The following is a 25,972-nucleotide window of genomic DNA, read 5'->3' on the forward strand; positions in this document are numbered from 1 at the left end:
AATTCTTATAAGAAATTGACATTTTTACCTCTTAATTCATTATTTAACCACAAGTAATTTTCTTACATTTACTTAATTAGGATCATTTAAGTTCCGTAATTAATTATATTCCATCATTGTCATAATTAATTATGACCATTTAAGTGCCGTAATTCATCGTTGGTACTTTGTTACTTTACATCATCTGCCATTTTCTCTCCTTTAACCTTTCTATGTATATTTTTTTGGTTTCTCCCGACCTTCTTCCATGGTCCCAAACATCAAAAATTCTATCTTCGGTACATTTATATACAAAAGGGGAGACATAAAATAGAACCAACCCAAATTAATTGATAATTAAAAAAAATGTTATTTTGCTTAAGATATAATTAAATATTACATTCATTTGTTATATTTTTTATTTTAATTTTATAAATATTTTGACTAATTATTCTAGAAAAAATTTTAAAATAATTTAAATATGTAATTCCTTTAAAATATATATTGAAATTGAGGTGTTAGTCTTCAAAAAAAAAAAAAAAATAATAATAATAATAATAATAATAATTAATAATTTTTTTTTCTTTCATTCTTCAACCTTCGTCATCTGAGCTTTATGGTGCCGCAAATTCTGGGTATCGTGGCGCCATCGAGACCTTCCTTCGAAATTTGCTTCCATTGATAATCTGGGAAACTACCTTATATATCAACTGCCAGTATCTGGAGTGGTCAATCATGGTGGTTTCCATGGCAATCATTCCCTCCTGCAACAATTTTGGTCGACCTCCACATTGCTCTCGCACTCGCAGTCATAACGCTCGCAATCTCAAATTCTGCCGCCGTATCTGTTGCCATGTTCATCGGAATCGGGTCTCGTTTAATTTTGGCCCTAGTGTAGCAGATTCGCTTCGTTATCTTCAATACAGGAGACGGAATTTAGCTTCCGTCACTTGCTCGGCTTCTGATAAACCGGAAATCAGGTTTTTCTCTCTCTCTCTGTTATTATTGTAGTGTTTGGATGGAAATAGAACAACAGTTGCTGATTATTTTAATGTTGTTATGCTTTTTGTATCTCATTACTTGATTTTCGACCATAGCTTGATTTTCGTAGTTTTGCGTTATTTTGCGTTTGTTCATGAGACTGCTTTTGGATGGCGAAAATCGACGTAAATTTGTGGAAACTCAGAGGATCTTGCCTGACTTCTTATGTGAATTTTTTCATTTGTGTATTTCAATTGAGTATTTAAGATGGTGAGTTCTTCATACTTCATGCCTTGAGCCACAAAAGCTTGTCTGGTTTTCTCATATATGTTATCTGATCACAACTTGATTTGTATGCTCAAACCTATAGACAGCCAAGCTGTTTGATGTGATCAGCGTATAATGATTCCAAATTGAGCCAGAATGTCCTGTTTATGGACTAATTAAACTAAAAAAGTAACCCTTAGATTAACAACTGCATTGGAATGCTTAATTGGAAGAATAACTTATCCTAGTCTCCCTTCTAATTACTAACATTGGTGTTGACACTCTCGTTTGATAATCATTTAGTCTTCTGTTTTTGTTTTTTTTGAAAGTTGTGTTTGCTTTCTCACCCTACAATGATCTTCATCTTCCTTAAGGTAACATTTGAATTTTTAGCCTAATTCTAAAATGAAAATAACTTCTAAAATCTACTCTTTTTTAGTTAAAACTTGGTATGGATTTTAAAAATATTGTTAGAAAGTATTTGCCTGGATTGACTCCCCATAACATGGGAGAGCGCTTCTGAGACTTGGCGCTCGACTTTGTCCGAGAGAAAATTTGCGAACTCCTAATGGGTTTGTTGAATCTTGATTTTAATATGCCTATCGAGCAAGATTATCTATTCCCCATTGGGTTTCTATGTTTTTGACAGCCCATCTTTGTCTCGGTTGAGTTTTTCAGTGACATGTTTCGGTCCTCTTCCCCATTACTTGGAAAAAATGAGCCACCGATTCAGGTACAAGATACTATCATTACCGCTTGGACAATTAGACATCCAACCCGTAATCGCAACGACCCAATTGCAATTCAAATCCTGGATTTTCGAATCGAGAGATATCAAGAATTCTCACTATTTCTTAGATTCATGGACCCAATTGAGTAACAAAACAAAGAAGGTCATAGGTATAAATAGATTTTATAAGCTTAGTTTTCAAAAATAAAAAATCGAATGGTTATCAAATAAGACCTACGGTGTTTTTTTTTTTGGGGCGGAGGGTTGAGAGTTGAGTACGGAGCCTGGTTGTGTTCTAACCCAGTGTCTTTTTTTTCAGTACACCTGTTATTCAATCTGAAATGAGGCTTTGTGTAACAGTATCTGTTTTTTTTCTTAGTTCCACAGCCAAGATAAGAAGTGAAGTTCTGTCTCCATTTCGGTCTGTTCGGATGTTCTTTTATCTCACTTTCATTGCCAGTGGTACATTGGGAGGACTGATAGCAACCACTCAACTGCTTGCTGCATTGGCAAATTCATCAAGAGCTGAAAAAGTCCCTGATATTCTAAATGGACTTGGAATAGACTTCGGAGCCGTAGCCTTTTTCGCATTTCTTTACTTCAGAGAGAACAATGCAAAAAATGCTCAGTTGGCAAGGCTGTCAAGAGAAGAAAGCCTTTCCAATTTAAAGCTTCGAGTGGACCAAAACAAAGTTATTACCATCAGCACTCTGCGTGGGATCGCTCGTCTTGTAATTTGTGCTGGCCCCGAATCCTTTATCATGGAAGCTTTTAAAACAAGTGAACCTTTCACCGAACGACTTCTAGAACGAGGGGTATTAGTCATACCCTTTGCCACAGATGCTAGTTCACTGAATTTTGAGTTCGATGAACGTGAAGAGATGAAGGATATAACCACCAAAAGGAAAAGACTCTGGCGCTTGACTCCGGTATACATGTCTCAGTGGTCGGCGTAAGTAACTATAATTAACATATATTTTCACATTGCTCCCCTCCTCCTTCCTCCATGTGATTTGCCTTTTCTTGTGAACAATAGGTGGTTAGATGATCAAAAGAAGTTGGCTGGAGTCTCCTCTGATTCGCCTGTGTAAGTCATCCTCGTCGTTGAACTTCCATTTCAAATTGATTGATGAACTACAATGGTTGCCTCTTTAATTCTTAAACTGCCAGTCTAAGCTGTGCTGTGGTAGTAAATAAATACTGCTTTGGTCCCATTTTTGCTCTTATACTTTCGATATATCTTCATTTTGATTCTTGTACTTTCAAAATGTCCATTATGATTATTGTAATTTTAAAAAGTTACCATTTTGTTCCCTATTTGCAAAACTTAAACATAAGTTCTATACATGATAGAAATCCTTTAGTACAAGCTTATGGTTACATATTAAGAAATTGACTAAAAATGGATACAAAAATGGTTACTTTTGAAGTATAGGAACCAAAATGAACATTTTAAAAGTACATGAACCAAAAACTTTTCGGGTTTAATTTTGTAATGAAATATACTGTTTCGTTAACCATAATTCATGAGCTATCCAATTTGAAGTCCCCATAGTTGGATCTTATGTAAGCTGCACAGAGAAAAAACTTTTTTTTGCTGAATCCATGCCAAAGCTAGCTTACCTTGCAAAAGTTGATCAATTAATCTTTTTTTTTTTTTTTTTTTCTTATCTCCCATAGCTTGGTGTGTTAATATTTGTTCTTGCAGGTATTTATCTCTTCGAATGGATGGCCGTGTTCGTGGTAGTGGTGTTGGCTATCCTCCATGGAATGCTCTTGTTGCACAATTACCACCTGTGAAAGGATTATGGTCAGGTCTTCTAGATGGGATGGATGGCAGAGTTCTTTGAAGAAAAATACTAGCTCTTCTTCCAAGTTAGTGCTCTTTTCACACGCTTCCTGTTAGTTATTAGTAATTATTTTCACTTCATTTCATTTCATCTAAAATCAACTCACAATCACTTCAATAAGTAGGGAAAAAATAGAGGAAAACGAGAAGATGAAAAGTATTCGTATTAATGAAAAATCACCACGATCCATCTGATTACAACATTTCTCTCTATTATTATGTTAATCCGTGCATTTAAACGAATCTCATACACACACACGTGAAGATTATGCACTAATAGTTGTGAAACGAAATCTTAATGAATGATTTCACTTGATTCACTTACGAAGTTTAGTGCTTTTGTTACACAATTATTAATTTGGAGTCTTAAGTAATACAACCTCCAAAGTCTTGAGGTATAAATTGATCTTTTTTCCTATTTATTTGAAACTATAATCATGCAACCTCCAAAGTCCTATTAGTTGAACTACAGAATCTCTTATCACATATACATACATGTATGCATATATACATATATAAATATACGTACATATATATATACATATGTATGTATATAGATAAATATATACATATTACATACATATGCATACATATAGATATATATATGGAATCAACTGTTTTGAGAAATTAGGCCAATAATGTTGTCACTTCAGAAATTTTGGCCCTTTTTTGTATAATTCAACTGTTACAAAATTTCTTGCTCCAAATGGGAAAATTGTATTAGTTTGTTCTTGTTTTCAACTTTATGCTTAAACAGATATTTACGATGGAGTGGAGTAGGCGTTTTGTAATAATCTTTAAGCCATCCAGGATGTTGCCCTTGTGAAATCATCTCCAACACCATTGTCATGCTCGACTGCCTGAGAAATGGAACTGAATCTGATGACAGCAGAAATACAGGTCAGAGATTTACTTCTTACTTTTTGGGTGTTCTAACAACATAGGTCGAGAATATATATCTAAACCAGTTGAGCTATACTCAATTTGGCAAAGGTTTAACGTTCTTCGACATCATAACTTTTATATTGGATCTCGAATCCGATATTCTTTGTTATTAGTATTTGCTCCAGCTATTACATTGTGTGGATGCAAATCTGTTAATAGTTAGTTGAATATGTATTTAGATACACCCAGTATATGGTAATAAAGCGATTATACACTTTCATTCAATGTAAATAGCTATGTTTTCTTAGGAGTAATTTGGCGTTAGAGTGATTCATGTATGAGAGTTTCATTCCGTGTGTCTATTTAGTCTCTGACGTTTTTAGAAGTGTCTAATAATTTGTTTAGTATGTTACGAGGTCGTCCAATATAGAATTGTTTCAAATAAAACATGTTTAACTATAAAATGTGTACACTTTGTTTGGTATAGATAGGGACTTTCAATTCTTTTAGGTATTTCTTAACTATCTTATTCTAAAGATCCATCTCATTCAGACGTAGTCGGTAGTCTATGTTTATTCATGTATCCCAATTCGGGTGTCATAATAAAAATCAATCATCCACCGCTATAATTAAAAGTATAATTTTCATTTGATAGTCTTTTAGAAAGTTTGACGAAAATTAGGACCTGCAACAACATAACCGTAACTTATAACAAAAATTTGTATCGTCACAGTGTTCGAGATCTCAATTTTTATTCAACATTCTAATGAGTTTACTATCAATGGTAGTTTTAAAATACTTGCCAAAATTTCAACTAAATTCTTTTCTATAATTTAACTTAAGAAAACGTAAAATTTTTTGAAAAATGAACTTTTGAATACTAAGTTTCATAGTTGGATCATAAAGTAGGACCGATTGTACTCCAAAAGAGTAATTACAATAGCAAAACCTGTAATAAATGGGGCAGTAACTTGTAACAAAAATTTGGATCGTAACACAATTCTTGGTTATTGGCACATTGTTCCCGTTCTTGTGGCACGATTATTGATTATTGGCGCAGTGTTCCCGTTCTTGTGGCACGATTATTGGTTATTGGCACAATTTTCGTTCAACTTTCTAATAAATTTACCGTGAATGGTAATATATTTATGAATGGTAATATATTTATGAAAAGTAAAAAAAACGCAATTTCTTTTGAAAAAACTGAATTTTGAAGACCATGATTCATAATTGCGTTATAGGATAGGTTCCGTTGGATATTACCCCAAGAGGGTAAATACAATAGCAAAACGAAGAGCCGTATTAAGTTTTTCAACCGTAATCGAACGTTACAAATGAATTAGAATTAAGAAATCACTTCAAGTCCGACGGGCAGGGGGGCGGCGGAGGGTATAGGAGTCCACTCTCACTGACCAATTCTCTCTCTCTCTCTCTCTCTCTCTCTCTCTCTCTCTCCCTCTCTACCAGCTTGCAGTTGCAGAGGGCTTTAACGGGGGAGTTTCGGTGGTTTTGCGGTAGTTTTCCGACGGAATGTCACTTTCCGGCCATTTTCACGGCCCCAAATTGGTTCCATTTCTCTCTCTATCTCTTAGGTTACAATGCAGCTTCTTGTTCAAACTGTCAGAATCATGATTCTTTCACTTAGAAAAGCTGTGTGAAAATTGGCTCCATTTGTCGCTGTGTTCTGTATTTTTCTTTTGCTTTCTCGTCGATCTCGCTCTTTTAAGGCTCTGTTGTTCTTTGCTGCTAGTTGAATCTGATTTCACTCTCACTCTCGCCTTTTTCTTTCCATTTTTTTCTTTTGCTCAGGCAACTTTTGAAGCTAGATTCTTCCCTTTTTATCCTTTTTTTTCTCTTTTGCCCCTTTCTCCTTGTCGCTGCTCAGTCCGATTTTGAATCTGTAAAAAGTTGCTTTATTATCGGCTTTTGGTCACCTATTGGGCCTCTCTTTCTCTCAAGATTAGGGGTTCATTTCCTAATTTTGATTATCTGTTGATTCTTTTTTTTCTTATGGAATGTTTATCTTGTGGTTACCAGTTAATTCAATGTAGGTCCCCCGAGACATTGATTTTTTATTCTGGCCTGTTTTGCTCTTAGAATCCACCATCCACCATGAAATTCCATTGCTGTTTAACTCATTGGAGGTGACTGTTCTTGGTTAACTTCTCAGAAACAGATCCTCGATTTTGCAGCCAAAATATTCAGGTTGGGATACTTCCAACTCATATCTCATTTTTATGCAATTAAATGTTCTTGTTCTTTAATTCTCTGTCTGTGTATGACCATCCACCATGAAATGTTCTTGTTTCTGCATTACAACAACCAAGGGAGTAAAGGTATTGAGATGAATGGGATTCAGAGAAAAAAAGTTGGTAGTAATGAAAAGCCTTTCCCTGGCTGTCTGGGCAGAATGGTGAACCTCTTTGATCTGAGTACGGGTGTCTCCAGGAACAAGCTTCTTACTGATGCACCACATCGTGAAGGTGACCTCTATTTTCCTCTGGATACCATATTTTGTTCAAATTACTTAAGTTTATCTTATTAAACTTTTATTATTGTTTAACTATTGCTAGAATTTAATGGGTTCTCTTTGACTGAGTCGAATTTCCAATCTCGTCTCATCTATTCTATTTCCCCTTTCCCCTTGATTTGCAATTGTCTTTGGTAAGGTCAAAATACTCCAAGATTCAGGCCCAACGTAAATATGGAAAAAGAAGACTTTTTTTTCCTTTTGGACTTGAGGAGGGGAACAAAATTTTGATTCGTTGCTAGGCGACTTTGACCTGTTATCAATTGAAGCTATCGGCAATGTCGATTCACATGATTGGGCTATTATTAGTCTTGCTTTCTGATTGTGACCTTAAGTAGCTGTGCCTGTAGAGAGGAAGAGAAAGAAGGGAAGATAGTGGATTGAAGGGAGGAGAAATGAAAAGAATATATTTTTTTGTGGGGTGGGTTGGATTACCACCACTTTTTTCTGGATTACCTTAATTAAAACCTTAATAAAACCTAAAAAGATTAACCACCTGGGTCTTTTCTCCCTTAGGACCTCTAGACTAATCTTTTTCTCTCTATATTTCTCACAGGGGACATTGGCTGCTTTGTGTAAATCCCCTTCCTTAATTATTCATTTATTTGTTTCGATGGCGACTTCTTTTTAGTGAGCGTTATGTTTTCTTTGTGGGACCCACACATACAGATACTTCTTCTGGTGCTTATAGTGCTTGTTCATCATTTTGTTCTTTGATTGTGAACGGGATGACAGAGACGTGGCTATTTGGCAGGTTCTACTCTCCCAAGGAATCAGGCAAATGTGGCAGGGCTGTTTAATCACTCCACAAATCAGACTGAAGATAATCTGGTAAATGTTGTGCTCCCCTTGTCCTTATAAACACTTATCACAAAATCTAGTCATATAGAGATGGAGGTCCAGAATCAGATATCGATTTCTTTTTATGATTTTTTTTTGTCATCCACAACTCACTATCTTGGTACTTTGTATTTCGGTGGATTGATCAGACAGTGCCTGAATTTCAGAGAGCTTCTAAAAAGAGAGCAAATGGAACGCCTGTGAAGATGCTTATAGATCAAGATATGTCCGAAATGGAGTGTACGAAAAATCCACCCAATGTGGTTGCAAAGCTAATGGGGCTTGAAACTCTCCCTCAGAAGCTTCCTGGTTCATCTGTTCAAAGAAATAATGTAATAAGTTATCCGAAGGGTAGAAGTGCAAAGCATGGAATGCCAATAGAATGCAGGGAACGAAGTGACTTCTTAGAAGAGGGAATGAAATGTCAAGTCAATGAATATTCAGAGCAGAAAGAATATAAAGATGTTTATGAAATATGGCAGCGATCTCCACAGACAAATGATATTAGAGAAAAGCTGCCAAAGAAGGTAGTAGAAAGTGAAATTCTGGATGATAGAAAGATGGCTCTTGTTCGCCAGAAGTTTGTAGAAGCAAAATGTCTGGCAACAGATGAGAAACTGCGCCAATCCAAAGAATTTCAAGATGCTGTAGAAATCTTAAGTTCCAATAAGGATTTGCTTGTCAAGTTTCTGCAGGAGCCAAATTCTTTGTTTACTCAGCATCTGAATGAACTCCCGTCCATCCCTCCATCCCCCGAGACAAAGCGCATCACTGTTCTTAGACCTTCAAAGGTCTCTAGGGATGAAAGATTTACTGAATTTGAGAAAAAAGGCTGTAGACAATCAAGGCTACCAGTTCAGAGGGGTCAGTCAGCTATTTTAGACACTCCTACTCCAGGTATTAATAGAACTAATGAATATGCTGTAGCTGTTCAGCCAACAAGAATAGTGGTTTTGAAGCCTAGTCCTGGGAGGAATCATGATAATAAGCCTATAGTCTCATCACCTGGCTCATTGCCTTTCGATGAGGGATTTGAAGATGATGATGTGAAGGAATCAAGAAAATTTGCAAGGAATATTACTCAGAAAATGTGTGACAATCTTTTGGGTCGTCGAAGGGATGAAACTTTGCTTTCTTCCGTGTTTTCAAATGGTTATACTGGTGACGAAAGTTCATTTGAAAAATCTGAGAATGACTATGCAGTAGAAAATCTGAGTGATTTGGAAGTCATGTCTTCCTCTTCACGCCACTCTTGGGAATATGTTAACAGATATAGTAGCCCATATTCGTCCTCGTCATTCAGCCGGATGTCATGTTCTCCAGAGTCATCTGTGTGCAGAGAAGCTAAGAAGCGACTGTCGGAAAGATGGGCCATGATGACATCACATGGGAACTATCAAGAGCAAAGGCGTGTTAGGAGAAACTCGAGTACATTGGGTGAGATGCTTGCACTATCAGATGCAAAGAAATCAACAGTAACAGATAATGAAGTTAATGAACATGAAACAACAAGTGAGTTAGAACCCTGTTTTAATAGTGATGAAAATATTGAATGTCTAGATGATTCTCCCACAATGCTTGCACGGTCAAAATCTGGCCCGGGATCTTCTCCATTGTTTGGCATGCTTAATCTTGAAGCATCAGATCTTGAGACCATCAAAACAGATGATTCAAAGTCGCTAGCAAAGCAAAAGGGTGTTAAGTCATCACTTAATGAGGAAGTTTCAAGTTCGTTCTTTACCAGGAATAAGAAAACAAATAAAGAAAATTGTAGTGGATATCAACCAAAAGATGAACCCAAATCTTGTAGTGCTGAGACACTCTCATCCCTAGCTTTCGTTCATCACTCTCGAGGTTTGAGTAATGCTGCATCTCATTCTAATGATGGTGAAGGGTGCTCATCGAGCACTTCTTTCCTACATTTAACCAATATGGTTGCAAGAGGAGGTGAAGTTCATCGCGAGGTAAATCTTTCCTTCTGTGGTTGTAATAGTTGCATAATAATCTGTGTAATGCTAAATATCACAACATACATAATCATAGAAAGTTCTTCAAATTCAAATTCCATTCACATATCATTGGTAACTTGTTTATATGTTAAGCTGCAAAGTTCTTCAATGTTTTGATCTAACTTGTGACAAAATTGGGTTTTCTATGGGGAGTTGGAGTTGTATTAAGTGCCTGGCCGAATAACTCGAACGCAGTTGGCCTGTATCTGTTTCAGTAGTTTCATGAATATTTTTCTTTTCCAAATAAATCAAACCATTTGATTGTGATAGTAATTGAACAGGGTCGTTTGTTATGATTTGTAGGAGGGATTGTCTGTGAAAAGGCCTTTCATGACTGGAAATGTTGGTGAAAATCAGGAGCAGCCAAGTCCAATATCCGTTCTGGAAACACCATTTTTTGAAGATGACAACACACATATAGAATTCTCCAGCTATTTGAAGCCAAGGAATCAGGGTAATCAATCCCCCTCAAACTAAATAAATAATAAACGAACGGGAAAGAAGAAAAGAAACAAGGAACGAAATGCACACTTGTAGGCTAGAACTGAAGTTGTTTTGACTTGTCCATGTATTTATCTGCATCTCATATAAATCTTTAACTGAACAGAGTTCTGTATGCCATTCAAGAATAACCTCATCGACAAATCGCCACCGATAGAATCAATTGCTCGAAGTGTATATTGGGATGGTTCTTCTTCAGATTCATCTGCTCGTGCACTCAAATCTTCACCAGTTTCCACTTTTCTAGAGGAAGAACAAAACTGGCATTGCCTTGTGGAAGCCCTTCTTACATTGTCTGGCCTCAGTAGTGAAGTACAACAATGTGGCTTTCTGTTTACTAGATGGCATTCGCTTGTAAATCCACTAGATCCATCTCTAAGAGATAAATATGCCAATCTAAGCAGCCAAGAGCTGATGCTCGAGGCCAAGCGAAGGCAGCTGAGGTCAAGTAGGAAACTTGTGTTCGACTGTGTCAATGCTGCCTTGATGGATATAACATGTGAGGAACTCGACCACAGGCGAGCCAAATTATCGAGCAGGGCCCATGACAGCAGCTTTGCAGAGTGCACATCACTAACATTATTGGACTGTGTTATGGTAAAGCTGAAGGATTGGGTTTGTGGGGAATTTAGATGTGTTACAGGAGACATTGGGGACTGCGATGGCCTGGTGGTGGAAAGGGCAGTCAGGAAAGAAGTTGGGGGAAGACATTGGGATGAGCAGCTGAGGATGGAAATGGATAATTTGGGGAAGGAAGTAGAGAGAAGATTGCTGGAAGAGCTTTTGGAAGAGGCCGTAGTTGAATTGACAGGTAAAGTATGATCATAATTCATTAACTCTCTCACTTTTTGTATCTGATAATCAATAATGATGGTCCTCTGTTTTATGTTCTGTATGTTTAGCTAAGTTTGCCTACTTAACCTCTAATGTTTATTTTGTGAAAACCCATCAGGTATAATAGAAGCAAATGCTTTATTTTGATCATTCAACTTTTGTATTTGATTCATCCAGAGTTCTTATGAGTTCGTAACAAGATAGATATGAGTGGAGCAACATAGAATTTAATTGAGGGATAACTTGAGGGATAACATGCGATTCTGTAACCGTCTAAGTCCATCGGTAGCACATATTGTTTCTTTGAGCCTTTTTTTTTCGGGCTTCCCTTCAAGGTCTTTAAAGGAGGAATGTTTTGTTTCCCTCTCCAATCGATGTCAGTTCTCACAATCCACCCTTTTAGGGTCCAGCGTTCTCGCTGGTACTCATTCCCCTCTTCAAGCGATGTGGGATCTCACAATTTATCCTTTTTGGGGTTAAGCGTCCTTGCTAGCACACCGCCTGATGTTCACCCCCCTTTGAGGCTCCGACCTTGTTGGCACACTGCCCAGTGTCTGGCTCTGATACCATTTGGAACAACCCAATGTTGGCACACTGTCCAGTATCTGCCTCTGATACCATTTGTAACAACTCAAATCCATTACTAGCAGATATTGTCCTTTAACCCAATGTTGGCTTACCTTTCGGTGTCTGGCTCATATACCATGTCTTTTTTGGGTTTTTCCTCTACAGCAAGCACACTGCTAGTAGATATTGTAACAAGCACACAGCAAGTAGATAGTCTTTTTTTGGGTTTTCTCTTTGTAGCAAGCCCACTGCTAGTAGATATTATCTTTTTTTCTTTCGAGCTTCCCTGCAAGATTTTTTAAAAATGTTAGGTTTTGGGTCGATTAAAGAGAGGTTTCTACTCTTGTAAAGAATATTTTTTTTTTTTAGGGTGGGAGAGATTTTACAAAGAATATTTGGTTCCAAGGACATATCTCACGGATTCATATTTGGAATCTAGGGCTTTATGATAAGGGGTTCCAATGACAGTGGACTCATCATTCTTCACCCACTGAATTGAATTGAATGCTGTGGGACACTGTCTCCATCCATTTTGGGAGTCACTAAGCAGACACGTGATTGCCTAAAGTATTGACTCTCTTCCATGATAACAATAGTTAGGTTAAATTGTTAATGTGTATATATATATATATATATATATATATATATATATATATATATATAAACTTGATTAGCTGCAGCCTGTAACAGCCTTTCTAAATGCCCTTTCAGGTATATCTATTTCTCTGAGCAGTGTATACTATAAGGGAGCCGTGATAGTAATGACCCTTTAAACAAGGTTTCTACAAATAATCCATTAGATCAGACCTCACTCAGTTTACAAGATTAGAATGTTAAAATAGAACTCATTCAAATTCCTCAACTTTGATGATATGCTCATCTCATCACACACGCCATGACCTTCCCTTCTTTCACAAAGCTGATTGTAATCTATCCTATAAGACCAACCAAAATCAAAGCACACACGACATAGTGGAACAGTTCCGACCTTCGGTTGAAATAACACGATGTAGCAAAGAGAGAATCTGGTAACGTCGAGGTTCCTCTGATCTGCGCAAGGAAGGCTTTCTGTTTCGACTGCTTGAGTTTTCTCTTCGGTTTACGAGATTTGATTCGATGAATTGTATCTGTCACTGTTGTTCAATCCATACTGCAAATGAATAGGATGGAAACTACATTTAGTAACAGATTTTGTCTAATTTTTTATCTTCTTTCCCTTTCCTAAAAGAGATCAGTGCAAGAACACGATACCTTCTCTCTCATTCGAGCGCCCCAAAGGTCAAAATGAGCACCAGAAGCTTGATTTCCTGGTGGATTAAGCAATGGCTCCCGAGTTCTATCTCGAGCACCAATCTCCTCTTCTGTATCATACTCAGTTCTACGAGTTGAAACCATGGATCTCAGAATAATTGCTAGCAGTAGAGACAATGCCTGAGACATTGCATTAAAGAATCAAGTGAATGGTCATAACAAGTATAATCAAAACGTGCCTGAGAGAATACACTATATAAACTTCGAGTAAATCGCATAAACGAGCAGCATTTGCCACCATCAGAAGAAACACGAACCACCAGACAAATATAATCTGGTATCACTCAAATGAATATTAGATTGAACTTTGTCATTCGTTTAAGAAATACCGTTATTTTTTTAACCATTAGAGTAGAAATTCGTTAGAATGGTGAACAAAAATTGGAACCTAGAATGATACTCTAGTGATACCAAATAGAAATTGGGACCCAAAAACACCACCACGTCGTTCCATGTCCTTGCCACACGTAGTAATTTCCATCCAATATTCTATAAGATTTCTACTCATTGATGAAAGGTTAATGGCATGCAACTACCGAAAAATAGGAAGTCTTTAAAACAAAAGGCAAAGTCCAGAGGTATTTTCTACAATTTCGCCCGTTAACATTCTACCACGACATGGATTCAGAAACAAACGAAAGATTTACGATTAGTTTCAGTCTATTCTACCTGTGTTGAAATCACAATGATACCGATCCACTTGCATACATCGATGTTATCTTCAATGAATCGCCTAAGTTCCTCCAATTCACCAGTTGGGTCCAACGGAAGATCCTGCACCATTGTTTTCGAGTAAATACATATTGATAGAACAAGTAAATTTGCTTTCAAGTGCAGAACAATACCTTTTCCCACCGGCGATCGATGCCAATAAATGCCACCAAAGCCACTTCAACGAGAATAAATAGCATCATAAGCATGTTATACTAGCATTGCTAGGTTAAGGGAAAGAGATGCTAAATAGAAATGATGAGATCCCACGTCGGTTGGGGAGGAGAACGAAACATCCTTTATAAGGGTGTGAAAACCTCTCCCTAGCAGACGCGTTTTAAAACCTTGAGGAGAAGTCCAAAAGGGAAAGCTCAAACAGGACAATATTTGCTAGCGGTGGGCTTGGGCCGTTACAAAAATGTTCACTCATCAAGAAACAAAGTTCTTCCCTTTCAGGAAAACAGTAAACACAAAGGATCAAGAGTTCCAAAAGTAGTTGAAATAAGGTGAAGAAGTGAACAATGGAAGAAAGTATATCCTCTTTCCTTGTCCATTTTGCTTGAATTAAGCCATTGGAATGCAACTCTTCAAACCATTTGTTAGGATCAGTATGTTCCACACGAACACATGCGTTCCTATATCAAGTTTCTATTGGTCTCAGGAATTGGACTATGTGGGGTATGATTTTCACTCGTATAACTCGAGAACAAAGATAAAGTCAGTTCCTATATCAAGTTTCTATTGGTCCTTGGGAATTCGACTACGTGGGGTATGATTTTCACTCGTATAACTCAAGAACAAAGATAACTTCAGTTCCTATATCAAGTTTCTATTGGTCCTTGGGAATTCGACTACGTGGGGTATGATTTTCACTCGTATAACTCAAGAACAAAGATAACTTCAGTTCCTATAGCAAGTTTCTATTGGTCCTTGGGAATTCGACTACGTGGGGTATGATTTTCACTTGTATAACTCAAGAACAAAGATAACTTCAGTTCCTATATCAAGTTTCTATTGGTCCTTGGGAATTCGACTACGTGGGGTATGATTTTCACTCGTATAACTCAAGAACAAAGATAACTTCAGTTCCTATATCAAGTTTCTATTGGTCCTTGGGAATTCGACTACGTGGGGTATGATTTTCACTCGTATAACTCAAGAACAAAGATAACTTCAGTTCCTATAGCAAGTTTCTATTGGTCCTTGGGAATTCGACTACGTGGGGTATGATTTTCACTCGTATAACTCAAGAACAAAGATAACTTCAGTTCCTATATCAAGTTTCTATTGGTCCTTGGGAATTCGACTACGTGGGGTATGATTTTCACTCGTATAACTCAAGAACAAAGATAACTTCAGTTCCTATAGCAAGTTTCTATTGGTCCTTGGGAATTCGACTACGTGGGGTATGATTTTCACTCGTATAACTCAAGAACAAAGATAACTTCAGTTCCTATATCAAGTTTCTATTGGTCCTTGGGAATTCGACTACGTGGGGTATGATTTTCACTCGTATAACTCAAGAACAAAGATAACTTCAGTTCCTATATCAAGTTTCTATTGGTCCTTGGGAATTCGACTACGTGGGGTATGATTTTCACTCGTATAACTCAAGAACAAAGATAACTTCAGTTCCTATAGCAAGTTTCTATTGGTCCTTGGGAATTCGACTACGTGGGGTATGATTTTCACTCGTATAACTCAAGAACAAAGATAACTTCAGTTCCTATATCAAGTTTCTATTGGTCCTTGGGAATTCGACTACGTGGGGTATGATTTTCACTCGTATAACTCAAGAACAAAGATAACTTCAGTTCCTATAGCAAGTTTCTATTGGTCCTTGGGAATTCGACTACGTGGGGTATGATTTTCACTCGTATAACTCAAGAACAAAGATAACTTCAGTTCCTATATCAAGTTTCTATTGGTCCTTGGGAATTCGACTACGTGGGGTATGATTTTCACTCGTATAACTCAAGAACAAAGATAAATTCAGTTCCTATATCAAGTATCTATTGGTCCTCGGGAATTCAACTACGTGGGGTATGATTTTCACTCCTATAACTCAGGAACAAAGATAAATTCAGCATCGAAGTATTTCGAATTCCCAAAACAGTAACTTTTCAGGGGAAAAAGGCAATATCTAGAACTGAAAAACAAGCTGTAATGAACTACAAATCATAGGATACGAAACAGAGGCAGCAGCCACTTATTGCTTCAGCTGCAATACAGCCAACTAAAGCAATACAACACAACAAGATGCCCAATCCCATGAATGAGTAGATGAACCTGCCAACCAAAGAGAAAACAACAATTCAACAATCTTATAAGCCTATTGAATCCAACACTTCACGACATAATTACCAATATGCAGCAATAATCATATGATAACTCACCATAAAAAGACTTGAGAACTACCAAATTAATTTACAGAAAGAGAATCAATCGGTAGAAGACTTCAGCAAAATCCATGTTTAGTTCACTTCTCAGGGAAGAGTCCCATCCATGGACAAATCCCCAACAACTAAGAGTAAAATTGCTGCCAGAGAAGCTTAAATTCCTCCAAACAATCGAACTAAATTTCAAACAGTATAAAATGCAATACGAAGTTGATTGATTGCAAAAAGTTCCCCAGTTCATAAATCTGCCCTAATTAAGAGTCGCAAGAAACACGAACGAATCGAAAATCTCACAGAAATTCCGGATAACAAATTCGAAGAAATCTCACCAAGGAGCTGGAAGCTTGAAGGCGTTCAAATCAATTTCTAATTCCGTATCGAAACCGGGAATCAAATCAGCAGCTAAATTGATTGGCATGATCCGATCGGCAACAGCGACGGATTCAGAACTTAAATAGAACGAAGCCGGAGAAGGAGCCAAAGCCGGTAAAGGAGACGGCGGAGGAGAAACAGGGAGATGGTGGTTCCAGCGATCAAGCATCCATGCCGAATAAACTATAATCGAAACCCCAACAAATGCCTGAAGAAAATTGAAGCATTTGATGATAAACGCAAGAGAAACATGACAGCAAGTGCGAGCCATTTCTGGTGGATCTTCAGCCTAAGAATTCAAACCCAAATCCAGATTCTCAGCGTTCCCTTCTTTTTGTTGATGGAAAGAAATGGAAATTTTCAGTGAAAAAGCAAAATAGAAAGGGATTTTGTAAAGGAAGAACAAGAAAAAGGATCGAAAGAGACAGAGTTGAAGGCAACAAATCGAAATCGTATGGCCTCCAAATCCCAAATCCCAAATCCCTTTGGATTCTGTATTCGAAATCGAAACGATCGATCGCGTGGAATCAAGGCTGTATTACTAAACTAAATCATTCAAGAACACTGAAATTTCCCTCTCTCTCCCATTTCGAATCCTTTTTTCTTTTTTAAATATCGAATCCCAAAAGATTATTGTTTTTTAAAATTCATTTATGAATTAAAGTAATATATATATATATATATATATATATATATATATATATATATATATATATATATATATATATTATATACAAATTACAAAGAAAAATAGATTTTATTTTCTAATTATTAGCATTTAGAATGGAGTGGGGGGCCCAAGAGATAGATGACTTCCTTATGTGGCCCATATAAATTTAAATGTATGGTTACAAATGTCCACTTAAAAAATATATATATTTATTTTATTTTTCGCACGACTTTGTTGCTTTGTCGGACCGTTGATGAGGTTTGACTTCGCCAACTGAACATAGCTTGTGCAGAATCCAAACTTGCTCGGTCACACTCCGTTCGTGCATACATGTTCAATCGTGTGCGACAAAATCATGTCGCATCTCATTGTTATCTCGGTTCCCAATAACATGATCCATGCATTGTGATGTCATCCCATGCCTCGAGAAATATTGACAATCTAGGCTTGCTCGACCATCTAGATTGTCTCGAGCATTGGACTCTTCTGTGTTCATGCTAAACCGCCTACGGTATATGTTCCAGATAGTGGGTGCATAATCCAACATCTGTCTTATGGACTGAGACGCAATACCGACACATTTGTGTTGTTCGGTATTGTCCTTGAAAGACCCTTTTCAAAGAAAGACGCTTGAGACACGAACCCATGTTGTGATACATGCATGTGCCACATGATAGCTCGCTTAGGCCTCAGGGACCAAGAGTGGTGGAAAGCCAACATGGTGCCTCCCCGTATAGTATATTTTGAATCATTTCCAATCCTTTTCAAGTAGACATCATTTTGACAGATAGACATAGGACAACACACACAGAAATTCTCTCCCTAGTTATGATTGAATGTGAATTTTCACTAGTACTATCCAACCAATTAAATTGACATCAGAAATTCTCTCCCTGATTATGATTGGATGTGGATTTTCATCCTCATTCTCTCTTCCATTTTCTGTCAGAAATTCTCTCCCTGCTTATGATTGGATGTGAATTTCACTAGTCCGATCCAATCAATTAAATTGACATCAGAAATTCTCTCGATTTTCATCCTCATTCTCTCTTCCATTTTCTGTCAGAAATTCTCTCCCTACTTATGATTGGATGTGGATTTTCACTAGTCCCATCCAATCAATTAAATTGACATAAGAAATTCTCTCTTTGATTATGATTGGATGTGGATCTCTACCTGATTATGATTGGATGTGGATTTTCATCCTCATTCTCTCTCCCATTTTCTATCACAAATTCTCTGGATGTGGATTTTCACTAGGTCCTACCCAATAATTAAATTGACATCAGAAATTCCTAATTATGATTGGATGTGGATCTCTCTCTAGTTATGATTGGAAGTGGTTTTTCATCCTCATTCTCTCTCCAATTTTCTGTCAGAAAAATTTTCATCCTCATTCCCTCTCCAATTTTGTGTCCGAAAAATCATTTAAAAAAAATTTCATCCTCCTCTCTCCCATTTTTTTGTCAGAAGATCATTGGAGGTGGATTTTCATTAGGTAGCATCCAACCAATTAAATTGACATCACAAATTCTCTCCCCCATTATTAATGGATGTGGATCTCTCCCTTGTTAGGATTAGATGTGGATTTTCATTCTCATTCTCTCTCCCATTTTTAATGTCAGAAATTCTCTCCCTGTTTAGGATTGGATGTGGATTTTCACTAGGTCCCATCCAAATTGACATTAGAAATTCCCTCCCCAATTATGATTGGATGTCGATCTCTCCTAGTTATGATTGGATGTCGATCTCTCCTAGTTATGATTGTATGTGGATTTTCATCCTCATTCTCTCTTCCATTTTCTGTCCGAAATTCTCTCCCTACTTATGATTGGATGTGGATTTTCACGGACCCAACAATTAAATTGACATAAAAAATTCTCTACCTGATTATGATTGATGTGCATCTCTCTCTGGTTATGATTTCCCTGATTATGAGATTATGATTGGATGTGCATCTCTCTCTGGTTATGATTGGATGTGGATTTTCACTGGGTCCGACCCAACAATTAAATTGACATAAAAAATTCTCTACCTGATTATAATTGGATGTGGATTTCTCTCTGGTTATGATTGGATGTGGATTTTCATCCCCATTCTCTCTCCTATTTTCTGTCAGAAATTCTCTCCCTCGTTATGATTGGATGTGGATTTTCACTAGGTCCGATCCAACCAATTAAATTGACATAAGACATTCTCTCCCGATTATGATTGGATGTGGATTTTCATCCTCATTCTCTCTCCCATTTTGTGTCAGAAATTCTCTCTATGTTCGGTTAGAATTCACCTGACAAATATCTTATTAGTGATTTACTAGAACATCTGAATGGTCAAAATTCACTTAACAATAAAAAAAAAGTAAAAGAGGAAAAGTAAAAAAAGAAATTAAAAATAAATAATAAAATAATAAACAACCGTTGAAATTCACCTGACAAATATCTAGTGATTTGCTAGAACCGTCAGAATTCATCTGACAATAGAAAAAGTAAAAAAGAAGGCAAAAGAGGAAAAATAAAAAAAGAAATTAAAATAAATAATAAAACAATATACATCCATCAAAAATTCACCTGATAAATATCTTACCAGATTTGTTAGAACATTTGAACCGGTCAAAATTCACTTGATAATAAATAAAAGTAAAAAAGAAAGTAAAAGAGGAAAAGTAAAAAATAGAAATTAAAAATAAATAATAAAATAATAAACATCTCAACTGTCAGAATTCACCTGACAAATATCTTACTCGTGATTTGTTAGACTAAAATACAGGGGAATATGATCATGATATTGTAGGTGCTGGCGATGGGATGAAATCAACCAACGGATCCTGTCTTTTCACTGACAAATATCTCAGTGAATTTTTTATTTTTTAAATAAAAAAATAAAAAAGAAAATTAAAAGAGGAAGAAAAAAATATTAAAAATAAATAATAATAATAATAACTTTGCACGTGCAGACATCTCAACAGTAAAAATTCACCATCACTAACAAATATAGTATTAGTGATTTGCTAGACGAAAATACAAGTAAAGTAATATGATCATGATATCGTAGGTGCTCGTGATGGGATGAAATCAGCGAACTGATCCGGTCTTTTCAAGTATGAATAGAACGATCTAAAAGGGTTTACAACCCATTTTTCCATATTCGAAATAGGTTTTCAAGAACACCATTTCGTTGGTGGCAAACCAAGGACAGTGCCCTGTGTATTCAGTAGTTTGAGGCTTCGTATCGTGCTAGAATTATTCAATATATAGTTTCGTGTAAAAAAGGTCCATTCATGTTTGCACTCGTTTTTCATTATGAACTCGTGATAATAAGAATATGCGATATAAAATTGCTCGGTATTAAAATGTATGAACAAAATCGACCAATTGCCCAAACCGGAACACAATATTTTCATCATCATTCTCTCTCTCATTTTCTGTCAGAAATTCTCTCTCCCTGGTTATGATTGGATGTGGATTTTCAGTATGTCCGATCCATCCGACCAATTAAATTAACATCAGAAATTCTCTCCCTGAATATGATTGGATGCGGATCTCTCCCTGGTTATTGGTTATGATTGAATGTGGATTTTCATCCTCATTCTCTCTCCCATTTTCTGTCAGAAATTCTGTCCTTGTTATGATTGGATGTGGATTTTCACTACTCCCTGCTATGATTGATGTGGATTTTCACTAGGTCAGATCCAACCAATTAAATTGACATCAGAAATTCTATCCGTGATTATGATTTGGATGTGGATCTCTCCTTGGTTATGATTGGTTGTGGATTTTCATCCTCATTCTCTCTCCCTCATTCTCTCTCCCATTTTCTATCAGAAATTCTCTCCTAAGTTATGATTGGATGTGGATTTTCACTAGTCTGATCCAATTAATTAAATTGACATCAGAAATTCTCTCCCTGATTATGATTGGATGTGGATCTGTTATGATTGGACGTGTATTTTCATCCTCATTCTCTCTTCCATCTTCTGTTAGAAATTCTCTCTCTCTCTCTCGTTGTGATTGGATGTGGATTTTCACTCGTCCCATCCAATCAATTAAATTGACATCAGAAATTCTCTCTCGTATTATGATTGGATGTGGATTTTCATCCTCATTCACTCTCCCATTTTCTATCAGAAATTCTCTCCCGGCTTATGATTGGATGTGGATGTTCACTAGGTCCCATCCAACCAATTAAATTGACATCAGAAATTACCTCCCGATTATGATTGGATGTGGATCTCTTCTGGGTATGATTGGATGTGGATTTTCATCCTCATTCTCTCTCCCATTTATTTATTTATTTATTTATTTGTCAGAAATTATCTCCGTGTTTATGATTGGATGTGGATTTTCACTAGGTCCTATCCAACCAATTAAATTGACATAAAAAATTCTCTCTCTAATTATGATTGGATTTGGATCTCTCTCTGGTTATGATTGGATGTGGATTTTCATCCTCATTCTCTCTCCCATTTTCTGTCATAAATTCTCCCCCTGATTATGATTGGATGATTGGATGTGGATTTTCATGTGGATTTTCATCCTCATTCTCTCTCCCATTTTCTGTCAGAAGTGTCCTCATTCTCTCTCCCATTTTCTATCAGAAATTCTCTCCCTGTTATGATTGGATGTGGATTTTCACTACTTCCTGCTATGATTGATGTGGATTTTTACTAGGTCCAATCCAACCAATTAAATTGACATCAGAAATTCTATCACTGAGATTTTCATCCTCATTCTCTCTCCCATTTTCTGTCAGAAATTGCTCCTAGTTAGGATTGGAGGTGGATTTTCACTAGGTACTATCCAACCAATTAAATTGACATCAGAAATTCTCACTCATTATGATTGGATGTGGATCTCTCCCTGGTTAGGATTGGATGTGGATTTTCATCCTCACTCCCTCTCCTATTTTCGCTAAGAAATTCTCTCCCTGGTTAGGATTGGATGTGGATTTTCATCCTCACTCCCTCTCCCATTTTCAGTCAGAAATTCTCTCCCTCGTAATGATTGGATGTGGATTTTCACTAGGTTCCATCCACTCCCATTTTCGGTCAGAAATTCTCTCCCTCGTTATGATTGGATGTGGATTTTCACTAGGTTCCATCCAACAAATTAAATTGACATCCTCGACTCCCTCTTTTGGTATCTCTAATTCGTTAAATTATTGTCCATTAAATAACCCAGCCACGTGGATGATTAGTGGGTCCCACTCACCAACGTGGAGCTCACTTTTTGTTTCTTAACTGGCCAACATGGCATGATCCTAACGTGCCAGGTTTGCACGATTTCCAAAGCCACATTGTTTTTAGTATCTACTCTTGATTTCATTACACTTATCTAATCTAATCTCGCGATCTGAGCCGTTCATAAATTCACATCTTCCAACTGTAATTTACTCCAGATGCCGTGGATAATCTGAAAAAATGATAAGGCTTTTAATTAATAATAATAAAATAAGGGTCATACCATGATGCTACTATATTGGGAGACATTGCATCTGTAGCTTTATTGTTAAATTTTATTATCTATACAATCAGATAATAATTTTAACGGTTAAATTAATAAAAATATTATTAAAATTTACATTTTTTTATTTATAAAATATTTTTAATTTTTTTAAAAAATCAATAATATCTTTCGGTTTCCGATGTTTATATATTTAGATCTCTACCACAATTTTGTATCGTCCACTATTACTATAATAATTTTGGTTCAAGCACCACAAAAGAATTTAAACGGTTCGTGTCGGGATTCCCTACTTTCATAGTGAGGTTTGATCCGGTGTTCAAACCTATCACTTCGGCCATTACTACCTGAAGAACATGTTTTATATCAGAGTGTATATATATATCCTTTCTCATTTTCATTACTATATTAAAAAAAAAAAAAAAAAATTAGTTAATTTCGAGACTCTAATGATAATACATACTACTGAACTATATTGATTTATTATGATTTTTTTAATAATTTTTTTTAATAAAAATTATATTAAAATATGAATATCTTAAAATAACTATTTTTAAAATTATAATAAACATGAAAAATTACTCGAGGGAACTCGATTCCCACTGGGAATCTATATCCCTATCCTCTCAAAAAAATAAACTAGAGATTTAACGGAGATAGAGAATGAAATAGGTGACAGACTTCCCGTCAATGACAAAATGTTATTCTTTAAATAGAAAAGTAAAAAAGAAATCAAAAGAGAAAAAGTAAAAAAAAAAAAAATAATAATAATAATAAAATAATAACTTTGCAGACATCTGAACATCTGAGTCAGAATTCACCTGACAATAAAAAAAAGTAAAAAAAAAATCAAAAGAGAAAAAGTAAAAAAATAAATTAAAAATAAATAATAAAATAATCACTTTGCAAAGCATCTGAACCATTAGAATTCACTGACAATAAAAAAAAAGTAAAAAGAAAGTAAAAGAAGAAAAGTAAAAAGGAAATTAAAAAAAATAATAAAATAATAAACAATTGAACCGTGAGAATTCACCCAACAAATATCTTACTAGTGATTTGAAAGAACATCATAATTAACAATAATAAAAAAAATAAAAAAATAAAGTAAAGGAGGAAAAGTTAAAAAAAAAATTAAAAATATATAATAAAATAATAATCATATCAGAGCTTTGTAGACATCTGAATCAGAATTCACCCGATAATAAAAAAAGTAAAAAAGTAATCAAGAGAGAAAAAGTAAAAAAATAAATTAAAAATAAATAATAAAATAATAACTTTGCAGAGCATCTGAACCATTAGAATTCACCCGACAATAAAAAAAAAAGTAAAAAGAAAGTAACAGAGGAGAAGTAAAAAAAGAAATTAAAAAATAATAAAATAATAAACAATTGAACCGTCAGAATTCACCCAACAAATATCTAGATTTGAAAGAACATCATAATTCACGACAATAAAAAAATAAAAAAGAAAGTAAAAGAGGAAAAGTAAAAAAAATAATAAACATCTGAACAGTCAAAATTTACCTGACAATAAAAAAAAAGTAAAAAAAAGAAAGTAAAAGAGAAAAAGTAAAAAAATAATAAAATAATAAACATCTAAACCATTAGAACATTTGCTAGAACATTTGAACTTCAAAATAAGTAAAAAAAGAAAGTAAAAGAGAAAAAATTAAAAATAAATAATAAAACAATAAACATCTGAACAGTCAAAATTCACCTGACAAATATACTAGCGATTTGCTAGAACGAATAAGTAAAAAAAGAAAGTAAAAAGGAAAAATTAAAAGAATAAATAATAAAATAATAAACATTCGAACAGTCGGAATTCACCTGACAAATATCTTACTAGTGATTTGCAAGAAATTAAAAATAAATAATAAAATAATAAACATTTAAACCATCAGAATTCACCTGACAAATATCTTATTAGTGATTTGCTAGAACATGTGAACCATCAGAATTCACCTGACAATAAAAAAGTAAAAAAGAATTCACTTGACAAATATCTTACTAGTGATTTACTAGAACGTTGAACCGTCATAACAAGTAAAAAAAGAAAGTAAAAAAGAAAAAGTAAAAACAGAAATTAAAAATAAATAATAAAATAATAAACCGCTGAACAATCAGAATTCACGGACAAATATCTTACTAGTGATTTGATAGAACATGTGAATCGTGACAATAAATAAGTAAAAAAAAAAAAAAAAAAAGTAGAAGAGGAAAAGTAAAAAAAGAAATTAAAAATAAATAATAAAATAATATACATTAAAAAAAAGTAGAAGAGGAAAAGTAAAAAAAGAAATTAAAAATAAATAATAAAATAATATACATTAATCCACCTAACAAATATATTACTAGTGATTTACTAGAACATCTGAACCGTCAGAATTAAAAAAAAGAAAGTAAGAGAGAAAAAGTAAAAAAAAGAAATTAAAAAGAAATAACAAAATAATAAACATCTGTCAGAATTCACTTGACAAATATCTTACGAGTGATTTGATAGACATGTGAACCGTGACAATAAGTAAAAAAAGAAAGTAGAAGAGGAAAAGTAAAAAAAGAAATTAAAAAGAAATAATAAAATAATATACACTTAACCGTCAGAATCCATCTAACAAATATCTTGATTTGCTAGAACATCTAAACTGTCACAATAAGTAAAAATAGAAAGTAAAAAAGGAAAAGTAAAAAAAGAAATTAAAAAGAAATAATAAAATAATAAACATCTAAGTCAAGATTCCACATGATAAATATCTTACTAGTAATTTGCTAGAACATGTGAACCGTGAGAATAAGTAAAAAAGAAAGTATAAGAGGAAAAGTAAAAAAAGAAATTAAACAGAAATAATAAAATAATAAGCATCTAAACAGTCAGTCAGAATTCACCTGACAATAAAAAAAAGTAAAAAGAAAGTAAAAGAGGAAAAATTTAAAAAAGAAATTAAAAATAAATAATAAAATAACATCTGAACGGTCAGAATTCACCTGACAAATATTTTATCAGTGATTTACTAGAACATCTGAACGGTCAGAATTCACTCAACAATAATAATAAAAAAAAAGTAAAAGAGAAAAAGTA

The 25,972-nt window shown here is 35.1% G+C and overlaps 3 protein-coding genes across 9 annotated transcripts; 2 read left to right on the forward strand and 1 right to left on the reverse strand.

Annotated features, from left to right (window-relative positions):
- The first annotated feature begins 553 nt into the window (after window positions 1–553).
- On the forward strand, window positions 554–4,976 carry LOC111811861 (LOW PSII ACCUMULATION-like protein). 2 transcript variants are annotated; one of them, XM_087118143.1, is made up of 5 exons: window positions 554–959; window positions 2,337–2,909; window positions 2,994–3,044; window positions 3,666–3,832; window positions 4,564–4,976. In XM_087118143.1, exons 1-4 carry the CDS (start codon window positions 715–717, stop codon window positions 3,805–3,807), a joined length of 1,011 nt encoding a protein of 336 aa, XP_086974269.1. In that variant the 5' UTR covers window positions 554–714; the 3' UTR covers window positions 3,808–3,832; window positions 4,564–4,976. The 2 variants fall into 2 exon arrangements, with proteins under 2 accessions (XP_086974269.1, XP_086974268.1); XM_087118142.1 differs by having other exon boundaries at window positions 555–959; window positions 4,617–4,976.
- A 1,141-nt stretch (window positions 4,977–6,117) lies between these two features.
- LOC111811436 (uncharacterized) lies at window positions 6,118–11,555 on the forward strand. Of its 6 annotated transcripts, none has more exons than XM_087118151.1 (7): window positions 6,118–6,257; window positions 6,789–6,896; window positions 7,019–7,174; window positions 7,976–8,052; window positions 8,211–10,025; window positions 10,374–10,524; window positions 10,678–11,555. In XM_087118151.1, exons 3-7 carry the CDS (start codon window positions 7,036–7,038, stop codon window positions 11,391–11,393), a joined length of 2,898 nt encoding a protein of 965 aa, XP_086974277.1. In that variant the 5' UTR covers window positions 6,118–6,257; window positions 6,789–6,896; window positions 7,019–7,035; the 3' UTR covers window positions 11,394–11,555. The 6 variants fall into 6 exon arrangements, with proteins under 6 accessions (XP_086974277.1, XP_086974280.1, XP_086974278.1 ...); XM_087118154.1 differs by having other exon boundaries at window positions 6,125–6,205; XM_087118152.1 differs by having other exon boundaries at window positions 6,143–6,283.
- A 1,170-nt stretch (window positions 11,556–12,725) lies between these two features.
- On the reverse strand, window positions 12,726–17,371 carry LOC111811929 (tetraspanin-20). The gene is made up of 6 exons (XM_023699001.2): window positions 16,723–17,371; window positions 16,184–16,283; window positions 14,129–14,209; window positions 13,953–14,057; window positions 13,224–13,403; window positions 12,726–13,122 (listed from the first exon to the last, which is right to left on the reverse strand). Exons 1-6 carry the CDS (start codon window positions 17,034–17,036, stop codon window positions 13,072–13,074), a joined length of 831 nt encoding a protein of 276 aa, XP_023554769.2. The 5' UTR covers window positions 17,037–17,371; the 3' UTR covers window positions 12,726–13,071.
- Between the last annotated feature and the right edge of the window lie 8,601 nt (window positions 17,372–25,972).

Source organism: Cucurbita pepo, chromosome 15, assembly GCF_057944985.1.
Source record: "Cucurbita pepo subsp. pepo isolate OVF chromosome 15, ASM5794498v1, whole genome shotgun sequence".
NCBI classification, from domain to species: domain Eukaryota; kingdom Viridiplantae; phylum Streptophyta; class Magnoliopsida; order Cucurbitales; family Cucurbitaceae; genus Cucurbita; species Cucurbita pepo.